This window comes from Maniola jurtina, chromosome 21, assembly GCF_905333055.1.
Source record: "Maniola jurtina chromosome 21, ilManJurt1.1, whole genome shotgun sequence".
Taxonomy (NCBI): Eukaryota; Metazoa; Arthropoda; class Insecta; order Lepidoptera; family Nymphalidae; genus Maniola; species Maniola jurtina.
In genome coordinates this window covers 8450016-8467874 of record NC_060049.1, presented here as the reverse complement: position 1 = coordinate 8467874, position 17859 = coordinate 8450016, and the positions used below count along the sequence as shown (strand labels likewise).

General features: G+C 35.7%; 1 protein-coding gene across 1 annotated transcript in view; it reads left to right on the top strand.

The window, feature by feature from the left end:
- LOC123876416 (myosin light chain kinase, smooth muscle-like) overlaps window positions 1-17859 on the top strand; it is a 68982-nt gene that overhangs the window by 4425 nt on the left and 46698 nt on the right. The window contains exon 2 of the mRNA XM_045922668.1: window positions 8062-8105. Within this exon, the coding sequence (XP_045778624.1) occupies window positions 8072-8105 (34 nt within the window). The 5' untranslated portion in view covers window positions 8062-8071. The remainder of the gene's footprint in view (window positions 1-8061; window positions 8106-17859) is intronic.

The following is a 17859-nucleotide window of genomic DNA, read 5'->3' as shown; positions in this document are numbered from 1 at the left end:
TTTGACTCACTAAAATTGCACTCACTGAATTTAATTTTAGTCAGATTCTTTTTCAGTCTATCTAAATTTACTAGTGAGGAGAACTGAGTAGGTAGGTAGTGACTTGGTGAAGAGTTCGTCATTTTTAGCGGCACTGAAAATAAGTATGAATTAATCAGGGGCTATTTTTTAATGAAAATTTTGGAAAACTAATTATATAGTGAAGGTGCAACGTATTGATAAGCTAAATCTTTAAAATTTCTAAGTTGAATATTGAGAGGTTGAGATTTTCTACTCTGCATGTATAATTATAATATAAATAGGTATCTAAAACCATACAGGCTAGCATAGTATCAATCAATCAATCAATCACAACCTGTCTCGCACTATAACTTATACTTAAGTGTAATATTTACTTAGGTAACTACTTTATAAAATACGAAAATACATGTAGCTATTGAGTTGTAATTAAATAGATAACATTAATTAATATTGCAATATAAAGCAAAATATAATAATTAATAATTACGTAAACAACTAATAGGTGGTTGATGATAAATGCAATAATTGAATCATACTTACCTACTTACTACTTACTTACATACATACTTAAAGATAATCTGCTGATTAGATAATAATAATAAGATTGTATTTTTATTAATTAACTCAATATCTAATTTACACGTCTTATAACAATATATTTACAAATTTTTATCAAGTATAAAATAAAGTCACGGCCATACAAATGCATTTGTATTTTGTACTAAATTCGCATATTTTCAGTCGATTCTAAGGTGGGTTGCACTATCATTTAGAACCACATATTTTAGGTACCTATTTAGACTTGTGTTTATAATATTTCACCACTTCAGTCTCTACGGTGATCTTTTAAACTCCGCAACGGAGTTTAATGAGGTTTTCAAGTTTTAATCAACTAGCCAATGCCCGCGACTTCGCCCGCGTGGATTTAGGTTTTTCGAAATCCCGTGGGAACTCTTGGCTTTTCCGGGATAAAAAGTAGCCTATGTGCTAATCCAGGATATTATCTATCTCCATTCTGAATTTCAGCCAAATCCGTCCAATGGTTTTTGCGTGAAGGAGTAACAAACACACACACACACACACACACACACACACACATACAAACTTTTGCCTTTATAATATTAGTGTGATAGATAGAGTGATTCAAGACTCAAGAGGAAGGTTTACATGTATAAGTAGTTTTGTTGAAATGTGATGATAACTGATCAAGATATCGGAAGAGAGACTTTTCATCGAAATCCTTTCTTGTTCTGATTGTAAAATAAAACAAAATAACCACGCTGACACCAAAAACACCACCACCGTGCGAAGCTGGGGCGGGTCGCTAGTCACACTATCACACTTCACACTAATCACCCTAATATTATAAAGGCGAAAGTTTGTGTGTATGTGTGTGTGTATGTTTGTTACTCCTTCACGCCAAAACCACTGGACGGATTTGGCTGAAATTCGGAATGGAGATAGATAATATCCTGGATTAGCACATAGGCTACTTTTTATCCCGGAAAACCAATGAGTTCCGCCGGGATTCCGCCTGGATTTAGGTTTTTCGAAGCTAGTAATTGATATGAGAAACTTAAAATATAAAAGAGCCTTGTAATAATAAGAACACGTATGTGTCTTAGTGTCGCAAACGCTGGTAATGTGTAGCATGCGGTTATCAGAACAGGTTTGGAAAGCGGGTGTCGTCGACCCAGTCTATCAGAGCCGGTTAAACTCACATTGAGGTTTTGGAAACAAACTTGCCTACGTTGTAACTTGTAATGTCACGTGCACGCTTTTCTATCCATACTATCCATACTAATATTACAAACTAGCCGATGCCCGCGACTTCGCCCGCCGAAGACCATAAGCTACTTTTTATCCCGGAAAATCAAGGATTTCCCACGGGTTTCTTTAAGGCTCATCCGTGTAACCGATTTATATGAAATTTGGTACAGAGGTAGCTTGCATCCCGGTTATTGACATAGACTTTTAATCTTGGAAAATCAAAGATTTTGATGTATTTTAATGTTGCTGTACATTACCCATGAACTCAGAATTTTCTCTTTCATTTGACACCCCACTTGATACAATAGCAAAAAAATATTTTTGGAGACACACACCCCCCCCCCCCCCCCCCCCCCGTTTTTTTTTGATGTAACATCCGTTAGGTCAATTTTTAATATAGCCTATGTCACCCGGGCCTTTATAACGAATCAATTGACACCTCATTCATCTAAATCGGCCCAGTAGTTTAGGCGCTACAAACATACACACATACATACATAGACTGCTAAAGTCATTACCCTTCCTTTTGGCTTTGCCGCAGTCGGATAAAAATAGGAACCGCATCATCATTATCAGCCGGTAGACGTCCACTACTGAAGAAGTTCGCCCGAGATGGTATTTTCAAACATAGTAGGTGTAGTTCGCGCATTTAAGTTTTTTACGAGCTTTTCGTAGAGTGCTACGAACCTCGTAAAAATCTAGATATACGTAATCTATTGGCTGTCGATAAATAATTTATTACGTAGTAACTATCTCGTTGTATGCAATATCTATGTTTTAATGAATTAATAATATTGCGGATCGGTTCGGCAGTGGAAGCTTTCACGAGTCAAGGTGAAATTCTTCGCGTGGGCGGTTTATATCGGCAACGGCCAGTGATGGACGAATAATTGGTTTATAGTTTATACATACCTATTTTAACCCCCGACCCAAAAAGAGGGGTGTTATAAGTTTGACGTGTGTATCTGTCTGTGGCATCGTAGCTTCTAAACTAATGAACCGATTTTAATTTAGTTTTTTTTTGTTTCAAAGGTGGCTTGATCGAGAGTGTTCTTAGCTATAATCCAAGAAAATCGGTTCAGCCGTTTGAAAGTTATCAGCTTTTCTAGTACTGTAACCTTCACTTGTTGGGGATGTTATAAATTTTTAATTTACACTTGTATTATATGTATATGTATCTACTTACTAGGTATATTAAAGGAAAAGCTAACTGACTGACATCGTGAGGAAACCTGCATGCCTGAGAGTTCTCCATAATGTTCTCAAAGATGTGTGAAGTCTGTCAATCTGGCCAGCGTGGTGGACTATGGCTAAACCCTGAAATAATATTCTGAAAGGAGACTCGTGCTCAGTAGTGAGCCGGCGACGTGTTGATCATGATGATATCGCCTATAGCATTATGTACAAGCTGTGGTACAAGCATTGTACAATTAGTTTACTCTCACTTAGTGAGAGTCAACGCGTCTCATTTACATCTTGCAATCCGACACTAGGTTTTACTTATCCTACATACCACGGATGGTTGTAAACTGCCTCGTTGGTCTAGTGGTTAGATCCGAGGTCCCTGGTTCGATTTCCGGCAGGGATTTGGAATTATATAATTTCTAAATGTCTGATCTGGTCTGGTGGGAGGCTTTTGCCGTGGCTAGTTACCACCCTCCAGGCAAAGCCGTTACAGCTAAGCGATTTAGCGTTCAGGTACAAAACGCGATGCCGTGCAGAAACCAAAGGAGTTTAATGAAATATCCCTTCCAGGTTAGCCCGCTTTCGTTTTAGACTGCGTCACCACTTATCATCAGGTTAGATTGCAGTCAAGGGCTAACTTGTACCTGAATAAATTAAAAAATTAAAATCATGAGGCTCTAGAGTCTAGATTCGATTGCCGGGTCGGATAAAAACTGCTATGGGAAATTTCTGTCAAGAAATTCTCGGTAGTACCTATCTCGAAGATGCGAAGAAATTGGTGGTGGTATTGCACTCCCGTGCCTTGGAGATCACGAAAAGTCTTAACGCTTGACTCTCTCAACGGGAACGGTCCCATCATCGATGGGTCCCATCCACATTATTTGTTCTGTGGTCCCATGACCCATCTATTAGGCCGCGATTACACCTGTAATACTTTACTATACTAATTTACTAATGTAAATAGCTTACGTAATTTATTAATAACCAAGTGTAAATTAAAAATTTATAACATTTCCGACAAGTGAAGGTTACAGTAACTAGGAAAGAGCTGATAACTTTCAAACGGCTGAACCGATTTTCTTGGATTATAGCTAAGAACACTTTCGATCAAGCCACCTTTCAAACAAAAAAAAACTAAATTAAAATCGGTGTATTAGTTTAAGAGCTACGATGCCACAGACAGATACACAGATAGACAGATACATACGGCAAAATTATAACACCCCTCTTTTTGGGTCGGGGGTTAATGACACTTATAAAAGTTAAAATAATCATGCAAGCTACTTACGAGAGTACAGGAGTGATCGTAACCTTATGAAAGTGAGGGAATAGAGAGCGAACTATAATATTTCCTTCACAGTTGGCTTATATTTTTGAGATTGGCTGCCATGGCCGAAAATTTCATACAAATTATAAACGAAATTCTTTGTACTTGCACCAGCCATTCCATATTCGTTCGTAACTTACAAGCGCCTTACAAGGCTTACCGTAGACGGATATTACATGTAGGTGTGGCCATATAGCATGATAATTATGTTGTTAAGTATACTGTTATGTATGAGCCTGATAAGAAAGCACAGCGTCATTCAGCGGTCGATACGGAATGCTCCCAGTACTTATACCTACCTACCTCTAATGACCTTCTAGATTAATTTGACCTCACAGCTGTAACAAACAAGTGTTTCACAAAGTTGTGATAGTTAATTGGATAAGTAATAGATGACGCCAGCGAACTTCGTTTTAGTGGATCAAAAATCTCTTCAGAAACTCTTTGATTTTCCGAGGTAAAAATTAACCTCTGCCCTCTAACCGTCTCCTGAATGCAAACGTTGTCCGTACCAATTTCGTCAAAATTGGTTTTGCGGATAGGCATATTACGGTGCGATAGGCCTCTTAAAGGGTACAAGTGTAAATTAAACACATACAATAACTACAAAGCTACATGAACTGAGCCTAATTTGACAATTAATAATAATGTAATTTAGTTTAGTTGAATTTAATTTGATTTAATTTATTTTAATTTAATTTAATTTGGTCTAATTTGATTTAATTTAATTTAATCTGGTTTGATTTAATTTAATTTGATTTCATTTGACTTGATTTGATTTAATTTAATTTAATTTAATCACTAACATAGTTCATAAGACCCTGTTACTAACACTATATGGATGAATGGAATAGTCCGAAATAAATGTTTATTATTATTATTAAAAATTTATAACACCCCCGACAAGTGAAGGTTACAGTAACTAGAAAAGAGCTGATAACTTTCAAACCAATTTTCTTGCATTGCTAAGAACACTCGATAAAGCCACCTTTCAAACAAAAAAAAACTAAATTAAAATCGGTTCATTAGTTTAGGAGCTACGATGCCACAGACAGATACACAGATACACACGTCAAACTTATAACACCCCTCTTTTTGGGTCGGAGGTTAAAAACAGGTAGACAAACAGACAGACAAACACTTTCGCATTTATAATATTGGTGTGTATGTATTTTAATTATTATTTTGTTACAAACTGACCTTGCCCCGTTTCTGCGCCGAGATTTCAGCGTAATCTGCCGGAACTGGAGATCTACACGTTAATCTCTATCATGTCTTAACACATTTTTAAACACTTCAAATTATTTATGAGAGCATCGTTACGAATCTGTAGGACAAGCTTAGTTAATTTCGCACATTATTTCTGAGAGAATTCTGAAAGTTATTTGAAAATCAAATGAGTAAATCGGCTGACTTTGATTTTCATTTATTTCTGTAGCAGAACCTGTATAGGTATACCGTTTCAATGATACGACTCGTAGGGTGCGGAGAAGGATGATACCTACTTTATGATACTTGATGATACTTGATGATACTTGTGGTTATACATCATAATTCATTATTGATGTATTACCACAGCTGGACATAGGTCTCGTGATGTCCACAATCTTGTCTATCGGCTCCCTACGACTCAATTGCTGTCGTCTGACCATCTAGTAGGCATCTACGCTTTCTAGGGTCTATAGGGTTTTGTAGGGGTCACCATTCCAACCTTGGAACCCCAATATTCATCAGTGCTCCGAGCTATGGATGCCAGCTTTCGCTACTTGAGCTTTGCAGCTCATTGAGCTATGGGGTTTATTCTGGATTATCTACGGATCTCATCTTTTCAAATGCACATAACCGATATAAATTATGATATCACCGTTTAGTGAAAATACTGTGTCTTACACATAAATATTTTATCTTCTACACTGTAGACCAACTAAATAACACGCTTCTAACAATATTTGTGCATCGGCCGCCGTCGCCAGAGCATCATAACAACGCGCCGTAAGCCGAATAGTTGACCCAAATACGTTGGCTAATTATATAGTAAACTTGGAAACCTCGCCGAAAATGTATAAACAAAGCAATATTGCCCTTGAATTTGTCACAGCTGTACAACTAATGAACTAATAGAAACCAAAAAAAAAAAAAACAAAGAAAAAGCTAATAGTTGACCTAAATACGTTGACTAATTAGATATAGGTATTAATAGTAAGCTTTGAAACCTCGCCGAAAATGTATAAACAAAACAATCTTGTCCTTGAATTTGTTACAGCTGTACAACTAATGAATTAATAGAAACTAAAAGGAAACACAGAAAGAGATAATAGTTGACTCAAATAGGTTCGTCGGACGACCTAACCGTTTGCCATTTGGCTACGGAACCCTAAAAACAGAGAAAAGCTAATAGTTGACCTAAATACATTGGGTAATTAGATATAGGTATTAATAAAATAGTAAACTTGGAAACCTCACCGAAAATGTACCAACAAAGCAATCTTGTCCTTGAAATCCTTGAATTCCTATGTACAAGCAATGAACAATAGAAACAAAATTAACAAGCATAGAAAAGCTAATAGTTGACTCAAATATGTTGATCAATTATAATAGCAAGCTTGGAAACCTCTCTGCGGAAAATAGGTAAACAAAGCTGTCTTGTCCTTGAATTCGTCACAGCTGTTCTATTGAAGTAATAGGACTAGACTGAACGGACATAGACTAAGTTTCCAATTAGACTAACTTATGAGACAATGCAAAGGCTAAAAGCGTAACACTAAGTAAGGCACAACCTTGAATTTAAGGTAGCTTTATGTAATTTTACACAATATAGTTATGTCTATATCCTGTTAACAGGTTAACAGGATACATAGAGAAATGAAGATACGTATAGAATGTGCTCATTTAAACGACTCATAATAAACTTGTCAAAATAGATAGAATCGTGAAACAATTTATATTATAACTAGCCGATGCCCGCGACTTCGCCCGCGTGGATTTAGGTGTTTTGAAATCCCGTGGGAACTCTTTGATTTTCCGGGATTAAAAGTAGCCTATGTGCTAATCCAGGATATTATCTATCTCCAATCCAAATTTCAGTCAAATCCGTCCAGTAGTTTTTGCGTGAAGGAGTAACACACACACACACACACACACACACACACACACACACACACACACACACATACAAACTTTCGCCTTTATAATATTAGTGTGCTTCTTCTGAATTATATTTTAGACAATACGTCATGTTCTCAAACTTATCAGTATTTTGCCTGTAAACCAGGCTACAAAAATTATACCTGAATTGAGTAATACAAAAGGTTAAAAAAATATATTCATAAAATTAGCACCATTTATGATATTTAAAAAAACTACCCATGGATAATGGTTGCATAAAGGATAAAAGAGACAATTCTTAACTATGCCCCAGATTTCTATCATATAAATCAGTAGGAAAGGAAACGTTCAACTAAATTATTATGAAGTCACGATTTGAGATGAAAAAGAAAGTGCAAAGTGACATTTGACAAATATTACTTCCGAAGCAACGTAAATTAGTCCAGTTAACGAAAATATATCATACTTAAATTCATATAATGACCTGGGAACTTGACACAGACGGAATTACACGGTTCGTTTAATGATTATTTTCGTATCGAATGAGTCACGGAATGTTTTCGTTTTCGAGTTTCAATAGGTGTATTTGTTGCCTAATACAGATATACATGTTGACGGTGTAATGTATTGATCAATCGCTATGTTTGTTTCAGATCAATTGACATGATTCACGTCGATGAAACGGATCCCGTTGGAGGTGAGACTCTGATTTTTTTACTCCTTAGTAGTTAATTAATTTCTTCATGGTTTTCAATAAAACACCGAATTTTTGCATAGAAACAACGACGACAAAAACCATGTAAAAAAACCGGCCAAGTGCGAGTCAGACTCGCGCACCGAGAACACTCGGTGCCGTCGGAAAAATACCCGAGTACGGAACGTATTTTGCACGAAAAATTAAATATATGCTTAAAAATAAACAAAAATCTGTTTTAGAATGTACAAGTTGTTACGGTATTGTATTAGTCTGTGTAATATCCTAACGTCATCTGTCACTTGTCACATACTTGTCACCTATCGCTGTCTTGATACAATGTCTGTCTGTGTCGTGTGAATGGAAATAAAATCAAATCCAAGAGCATCCATCTTTTATTTGTAACACACCAATGAAATATGGTGCCAGAACAGGGATCACAATAAAGAAAAACAATGCAGGACGAAGATTTTGTGAACACAAAGCCTAGAAGACCACCAGGTCACAGCGAGTCGTCAACCAGCCACGCCATGACGCCATTGCCAGTAGGCATGACCCTGCCGCCGTTCATCGTTGAAGGTAACAACGTCCCATTGCTATGGAAAAAATGGCTCACACGACTGAAAGTCTATTTAAAGGCAAATAATTTAGATGAAGCCGAAGATGCACGTAAAACAGCCATTCTCTTGCAATTCATCGGATCAGATTGTCTGGAAATTTTTTACTCATTTGACCTAGATATCGAAAAAGTTAGTTTTGGCGATCTCTGTAACAAATTTACACAGTATTTCACTCCGAAAATAAACGTCACGATAGAAAGGCATAAATTATTTAGCAGGAAACAACTACCAAATGAATCTATAGACACCTATGTCACGGATCTAAAAAATTTAAGTCACACTTGTGAATTTGGTGACATACGTGAAAGCTTGCTCAGAGACATATTTAGCTGGAACTGCAACAACACTTACTATAAAGAAAGGATTCTAATTGAAAAACCGAACACCCTAGAGGAGGCAATAAACATAGCCAAGCGCTGTGAGTCTACTAAACAACAAGCAAAAGCATTGGAAGACGCATCATTACATTTCATAGGACGCGTGTCAAGATCACCAAGTCGCAGAGACTCTTCCCATAGAAACAGGTCCAGACACCAGTCACAGCAAACACGTCAACGCACACCATCAACGTCAAGTCAGAGGAATACATCATGTGGTCGGTGCGGTCAGGTACATAGATTCAAGTGCCCAGCTCAAGGTGTCAAGTGCAGAAAGTGTAATAAGTCCAATCATTTCGCTCAGTTTTGCCGTTCACATCAAGTAAAAGTAGTCAATTGTGAAAATCAGTCTGTAAAAAATGAATCTTTGTTTTATGTTGGTTCTGTCTACTGTATACAGGATGATAAGTCTAATTTGTCAAAACCTTGGAATATTGATCTATGTATAAACCAAATACAGGTAAATTTTTTATTAGACACTGGAGCAGACACAAATATTCTATCCATTCACACATACAACTCATTAAATCTGCCACTTTCCAACATACACAAAAGTAAGAACACACTTTCTACATACAGTGGAGAAATTATCCCTCTGGTAGGTCAATGCAATTTGTCAGTGATTCATAAAAACAAGTCATATACAGTTAACTTTCATATTGTCGACATGAAAAGTCAAAATATTATAGGTAGGGATACCTGTAAAACTTTAAATTTAGTAAGAAAAATTAATAGTGTTTCTTTCCAGAATTTAACATGTCAAGATATAGTTGATACAAATAAGGACTTGTTTGAAGGTTTAGGTTGTCTAACAGATTTTCAATGCGAACTAACCTTGAAGCCTAATGCAACTCCATCTATAGAGGCATGCAGAAGGGTTCCATTCCGTCTTCATCAACCACTAAAACAAGAGCTAGAATCTATGGAAAAAAGTGGAGTCATACAACGAGTTGAAGAGCCTACTGAATGGGTAAGCGCTCTAGTCTTAACCTCAAAAAAGAATGGTAAATTACGTCTGTGCATTGATCCTAGAAAGCTAAATCAGTCAATTTTAAGATCACATTTCCAATTTCCAACCTTAGATGAAATTAAATCTAGTCTTGCTGGAGCTCAGTATTTTTCAACATTAGATGCCAATAAAGGCTATTGGATGCTCAAGTTGTCAGAAGCTTCTTCTAAGCTCTGTACATTTATTACACCTTTTGGACGATATAGATTCACTAGGTTACCCTTTGGTATTAATGCAGCTCCAGAAATATTTCATAGAGAAATGATAAAAAGATTTGGTGATATTGAAGGTGTTAAAATTATGATGGATGATTTTCTTATTTATGGTAGAACTGTAGAAGAACATAATCAACGGTTACAAAAAGTTTTAGAAAGAGCACGTCAAATTAATGTAAAATTTAACAAAGAAAAGTCTGTGTTTTGTCAAAAAGAAGTCAAATATTTAGGCCATATATTTAGTGAAGAAGGTGTACAAGTTGATAAGTCTAGAGTAAAAGCTATTTGTAACATGCCAAGTCCTAAAAATATAACAGATCTTCAAAGATTCCTAGGTATGGTCAATTATCTTAGTCCATTTATTAAAAATTTGTCACAGCAAATAAGTCATTTGCGAGCACTTTTATCAAAAAATACTGAATGGTATTGGTCAGAGCACCATGAGTCTCAATTTAATAATATTAAAAAAGTTATTTGTTCAACACCTGTCTTAACATACTATGACCCTAAAAAGGAAATAATTTTATCTGTAGACGCATCGAAGGATGCCATGGGTGCAGTGTTATCCCATGACAAGCAACCCATTGCATATTCATCTGCTTCTCTAAGTAAAATACAACAGTCCTACTCGCAGATCGAGAAAGAACTACTAGCTGTCCTCTTTGGTTGTACTAAGTACCACCAATACATATATGGTCATAACATAACAGTGGAGACAGACCACAAACCTCTCATAACTCTTTTCAAAAAAGCTCTATATGACATTCCCCTAAGATTGCAAAGAATCATGCTTAGATTGCAGCCGTATGATCTAACTGTTGTATACAAGCCTGGTCGTTACTTATATATTGCAGATACTTTGTCTAGAGCAGCATTAAGTGAAACTTGTTTGTCAGAAGTTGATCAAGATATAGATTTACATGTCAATATAATAATGTCTAATTTGTCAGTCAGTCCAGAGAAATTAAAAGAAATTCAAGAGTCTACAGTCCAAGATCAAACATTAAGTCAAATAATTCAATATTGTCACAACGGATGGCCTGAACATAAGCGTTCAGTTAGTCAGTCAGTCAAATCTTATTAAAGTCTCAAAGATCAAATATATGTCATTGATAACGTTGTCTTCAAATCTAACTGCATTATAATCCCAGAGTCAATGAGAGAGTATATATTAAAACTAATTCATTCTGCCCATCAAGGTATAAACAGCTCAATCCGTCTAGCAAAAACTACAGTCTTTTGGCCAAATATGCAAAATGACATAGAAAAATATATAGGTCAATGTAACATTTGTCTATCTTACCGTCGAAATAATAGTAAAGAACCAATTATGCAACATGAGTATGAAAACATACCATGGTACAAAATTGGTATAGATATTTTTGAATTTGAACGAACTAAATACTTAATGGTAGTTGACTATTATTCAAAGTATATAGAACTTGCCAAGTTAACATCAGGCTATTCAGCTAGCCAAGTAATTACACATTTAAAGTCAATATTGGCCCGTCATGGAATTTGCAGGATTGCAATAACAGACAATGGCCCCCCGTTTAATAGCAAAGAGTTTAAGTTATTCACTCAAGAATGGGACATAGAACACATAACTTCTAGTCCATACTTAAGTAGGTCAAATGGTTTAGTTGAAAGGACTATTGGAACTATAAAAAATATGTTAATTAAGTGTAAAACTGACAAATCTGATATGTATTTAGCATTACTTTTGTACAGAAATACCCCTAAACAAAGTCAATATTCACCAGCAGAGCTGTGTATGTCTAGACAACTGCGTACAGTAGTTCCTACTGGAAAAGAAAACTTGCTACCTAAGCTTTGTGATATGAATAAAATAAAGAAATTAAATGAAAAACAAAAGTCATACACAAAATTTTATTATAATAAACATACAAAAATTCTTAAACCATTGCATGTAGGTGATAAAATCTTATTTAAACACAAACCTGAACACAAAAAATGGGTTCCTGGAGTTATTATCCAGATAGGTCCTGAACCTAGAAGTTATCTAATAAATAGTGAACTAGGACAGTTTAGGAGAAACCGTCAGTTTATCATTAAACAGTCAGTACACACATAATATCATTTTCCACAGCACACAACACAGTCAGTATACCTATAAAGATGTAAACAAAATGAAATTGTTATTTGTTAGTAAGTTTGTTAGTATTTCAATTATTTAAAGATGTAAACAAAATGTTAGTATTTAAATTATTTTTCAGGAAAGGTAAAGGTTCAAAAAACAAATGTCAATTTTAGTAGTAGTCTGTCAATGTATCGAGAAAGGCAAAGGTTGTAAACCATGCAGCCTGGATAGTCATAAGTGATTTTCTTGTGGTGTTATAAAAAATAATGTTGTACTTGTACTATGTATATACTTGTGTTTATAAAATATAAAAAATCTGTCGTTGTCATAATAATAAAATTGTTAACAGTTAGTACCTAGTGTTAAAAAAAAAAAAAAAAAAAAGGGAGATGTTACGGTATTGTATTAGTCTGTGTAATATCCTAACGTCATCTGTCACTTGTCACATACTTGTCACCTATCGCTGTCTTGATACAATGTCTGTCTGTGTCGTGTGAATGGAAATAAAATCAAATCCAAGAGCATCCATCTTTTATTTGTAACACACCAATGAAATACAAGTAAAGCCCTTTCATATGATACCCCACTTGGTATAGTTATCTTACTTTGAAAATTAAAACACATTTTAATTTTTTTTAATGATGTGACCACAAATTCGCGGTTTTCAGATTTGTTCCTGTACTTGTGCTATAAGACCTACCTACCTGCCAAATTTCATGATTCTAGGTCAACGGGAAGTACCCTATAGTTTTCTTGACAGACACGACGGACAGACAGACAGACAACAAAGTGATGCTATTTACCCTTTTGAGGTACGGAACCCTAAAAATCGGCACTAAAGCCATGTACCAAATAGCTAGATTGACTAAAGTCTAAGGATACTCAAGGAACTAGGGCATAAGAAGTAATAAATACATCACTATACAATTTTCAGACTTATTATCAAAACAACTTGCTAGTATTATCAAAGCAACTTGTTCCGTTGTGCATGTGCACCATTTGTTATACCTATTAAGAAGTAGGTATGCTTGGCTGAGCGATTAATTGGGCTTTATCAGCTTTATGCGTTAGACATTGACCCAATTAGCCGTTTGGTTAACTCGTTATGTTTACCTTGATTGTATTTGAATTTTCCTTGCGTAAATCATCTAACTTCTATTCTACTTCTTCTTAATACACTTTCATGATTCTTAAAATGTCTTAAACCCTTCTGATTCTGAGAGTTGAGATGTTGATGAAGACTTATAATTGTGCTCAATATATTTTTGAATAATGCTTTTAAGAGTTCCGTAAGTCCATGGAAAAAGGAACCCTTATAGGATCACTGCGTTATCTGTCTGTCTGTCAAGACCCTTCAAAGGGATCAAAATCTATTGGTTTATTCCCCTTGACCGAGAATCATGAAATTTTCCCATATAGCAATGTCAAGGGCAAATCCGAAACCTTGAATTTGTGGTTATGTTAGGTACCTACTACCTACCTATATTTTTTTTTAAATGTGCTATTTTTCGTACGGTGGTACGGAACTCTTCGTGTACGAGTCCGACTCGCACTTGGCCGGTTTTTCAACGTTGTATCTATGTTAATTAAAAATGTATTTAATGAGATGATAATGAGCCGAAAAAAAATCTGTTTTCAAGTTATAATAAACACAGAGATGTAAAAGATACTCGGCACAGCTTTTCCAAGATAGAAAAGCATCATCATGATCAACTCATCGCCGGCCCACTACTGAGTATTTTAGAATAAGAAGGGTTTAGGCCATATTCTGCCACGCTGGCCCAGAGCGTCCATTGTTAAAGCAATGCCACCCCTGATAAATATGCGGTATTTTCGTATTAAAGCAAACGGTAACTAACTAGGTAGGCATGATTAATTTATATGAAACGAAATGCTCAAAGCAATTAAGTTAGAAAACCCGATGACAAATTGTACCTATGCCATTACAAAATCACTTACGGATAGCGTTTTACGTAATATTATGAAACAGAAAATTGGCCTAGTGAGATAAAACGATAAAACATTTAGGTCATGCCTTATCCCAAATCTTATCTTCATGGCAAAGTGCTTTAATAGCTTTCTCATAGACTTAGAAAGCGGTGTTCCTACTATCCTAGTGGTTAAAACGTCGGCCTCCTGCTCGGGGAGTGGTGTGTTCGATCCCGGGCACGCACCTCTAACTTTTCTGGAGTTATGTGCGTTTTCTTTCAGCAATTAGAAGGAAAATCTTCGTCTATCGTGAAGAAACCGTACTCAAAGGTGTGTGAAGTCTGCCAATCCACACTTGACCAGCCAGACTATGTCCAAACCCTTCAAACTCAAACTCAAAATCATTTATTTAAAGTTCTATTGTACACCTTTTTAACCCTCGATCCAAAAAGAGGGGTGTTATAAGTTTGACGTGTGTATCTGTGTATCTGTCTGTGGCATCGTAGCTCCTAAACTAATGAACCGATTTCGATTTAGTTTTTTTTGTTTGGAAGGTGGCTTGATCGAGTGTTCTTAGCTATAATCCAAGAAAATCGGTTCAGCCGTTTAAAAGTTATCAGCTCTTTTCAAGTTACTGTAACCTTCACTTGTCGGGGGTGTTATAAATTTTTAATTTACACTTGTATCATCACCACTTGACAAAATTCTCTTGCTGAGAGCAGACCAGTACTCAGTAGTGAACCGGTGATGAGATGATGGTTATGAGTCGATTAGTTCAATTCTTTTTCGGGACAGACAGACAAATGGTCGCTCACAAATCAGAGTCACTTGTCATTCCGTAACAACTCCCGTTGGAGACGGTTTCAGCCGTTCAACTGGTCGGTCGAAAATAAAGACGGATTCCGATCTTCTGCCAAAAATCGAATGTTTTTGTTTATTTTATTCGAGCCAATTACTTTCAACGTATGATCACACGCTCGCTTTCTGACTTAAGAGCGAAAATACAAAAAAGAGTAGACTTTTTTTAATGATATGTGTATTGTTTTTCTTCCGTTTCTTTGGAATCGTCATAGGCACTTACGTTAACAACTGTAAATTAAAAATTTATAACACCCCCGACAAGTGAAGGTTACAGTAACTAGAGAAGAGCTGATAACTTTCAAACGGCTGAACCAATTTCTTTGGATTATAGCTAAGAACACTCTCGATCAAGCCCACCTTTCAAACAAAAAAAAAACTAAATTAAAATCGATTCACTAGTTTAGGAGCTACGATGCCACAGATACACACGTCAAACTTATAACACCCTTCTTTTTGGGTCGGGGGTTAAAAAACAACACGTCAACAAATCAATAAACTTTATAAATAAAATCTCTGAAACACCCAGACGGATAGACAGACAGTATATAGATAGAAAGGCTGGACGAAACTACGGGTTTCTTGTTTTTTTTACTACTGAAAGTTAAAAATAATAATTATTGGCTGATATAATATTTTATCAATGAGCAATTCCAATTTCTGGGTCTAGAAACTTGAAAGTTTGCTCTATAATAATGCCTACATTGAGATCTAATAGAGCACTGACTACTGTTAAAATGAGACCGTTGGTATAAGTCTGACTAGTTTGAACTAAAAGTTAAGTCTGAGCAATGAGCGTGTCATTGCTCAGCCCTAATCCATCCGAGTGAAGTCGGGTTGAGTCTTCTAGAAATGAGTAAGAGAAATAATTGCTTAAGGGGCGGCGGTACAACTAGAATACTTTATGCTTTTTATGTAGGTACTAGCTGATACCCGCGACTTCGTTCGCGTGGTTGTAGATTTTTTAAAATTTCCGTGGGAACTCTTTGATTTTCCGGGATAAAAAGTAACCTATGTGCTAATCCAGGGTATAATCTATCTCCATTCTAAATTTCAGCCCAATCCGTCCAGTAGTTTTGTTTTTACGTGAAGGAGTAACAAACATACACACACACACACACACACACACACACACACATACAAACTTTCTCCTTTATAATATTAGTGTGATTATATTTAAAAAAATGTTATATGAGTATTTTGTACCTATATTATAACGACTTGTACCTAATACCTAAAGGTTATCGGACTCATTATTTTCCCATTAAATACAATGAAGCATTCAACATATTAAATGATTAAGTAGTTGAATACTTAAATTATTATTTTCAGACCAGTTTGAAAGCCATCATATTATTATTTTGTTAAATAAGCACTTACTATTATCATAAAAATAGCAGATTTGTACCAAAATGTTAAAGGAAACAGGAAACTAAATTTATTCATGTTTATAGTCATATCACAGATCACAGAGTAACTTATCGCGTTTTATTAACCCCTGACCCATAAAGAGGGGTGTTATAAGTTTGACGTGTGTATCTGTGTAACTGTCTGTGGCATCGTAGCTCCTAAACTAATGAACCGATTTTAATTTAGTTTTTTATTTTTATTTGAAGGTCGCTTGATCGAGAGTGTTCTTAGTTATCGGTTCAACCGTTTGAAAGTTATCAGCTCTTTTCTAGTTACTGTAACCTTCACTTGTCGGGGGTGTTATAAGTTTTTAATTTACACTTGTTATGATTTATAGTAGAGTACATGATAGTACCTACATAAGTAAATAGAATTTTCTCAGAAATTACCCTACGCGATCTAGCTACTGCGGTCACTTTTATAAAATCAATTTATTTTGATGTCTCCTGTAATTTATTTACTTTAAATCCAGAATTTGTTTCAAGAAAATTAACTACTTTCCCCTCTAATAAGCGTAGTTTGTGCTAGAAATAGTTACGACAATAGTGCAACGGATGCGCTTTCATCTTTTATACATAATATTATGATCTCTCGGATTTCAGATCACTTCTTGAGCTTGAGCTTTTGATAGTAAAAACAGACTCATCCTAATACCAGATATCCATCCCACTTCTGATGTCGCGAAACATAACAATACACGCTAACAACCTCGCATTTAAGTAATGCATTTTGGAGTTTGGAACTACTCCAACGCCAGCTACTCGTAAAGAACCATTTATTTTCCTAACGACACTACGTCACATCCGCCTTTGCTACGTGCTATCATTATGCTGGTCCCACACGCAAACACATGCTCGACGAACTAACTGCATAAAACGTTCCATCCACTCATTCGATTTTGGGTGAACTTAGGCTAAGATCCAATAAGTGAGCTTTGGTGTGGAAATTCTAAGATTGAGATCTACTGGGGTGTACTTTGACTTGCTCAGACTGAAGTTTTAGTTAAAATGAGACAGAGCTATGTTTCTAACATAAACCTTTCTTTAACTCCAAGGCTGAAATCTATAGTGCGTACTCAGACTTAAACTTCAGTTAAAACGAGACGCTATTATGTAAGCAGTATAGCGCTGTTTCGCTTTAACAGTGTCTTAAATCTAAGCAAAATCAAAGTGCGCTTTATAGATCTCAACCTTAGTAAAGTCTGAGCGAAGTCAAAATACGCTATATCTTATTAGGAT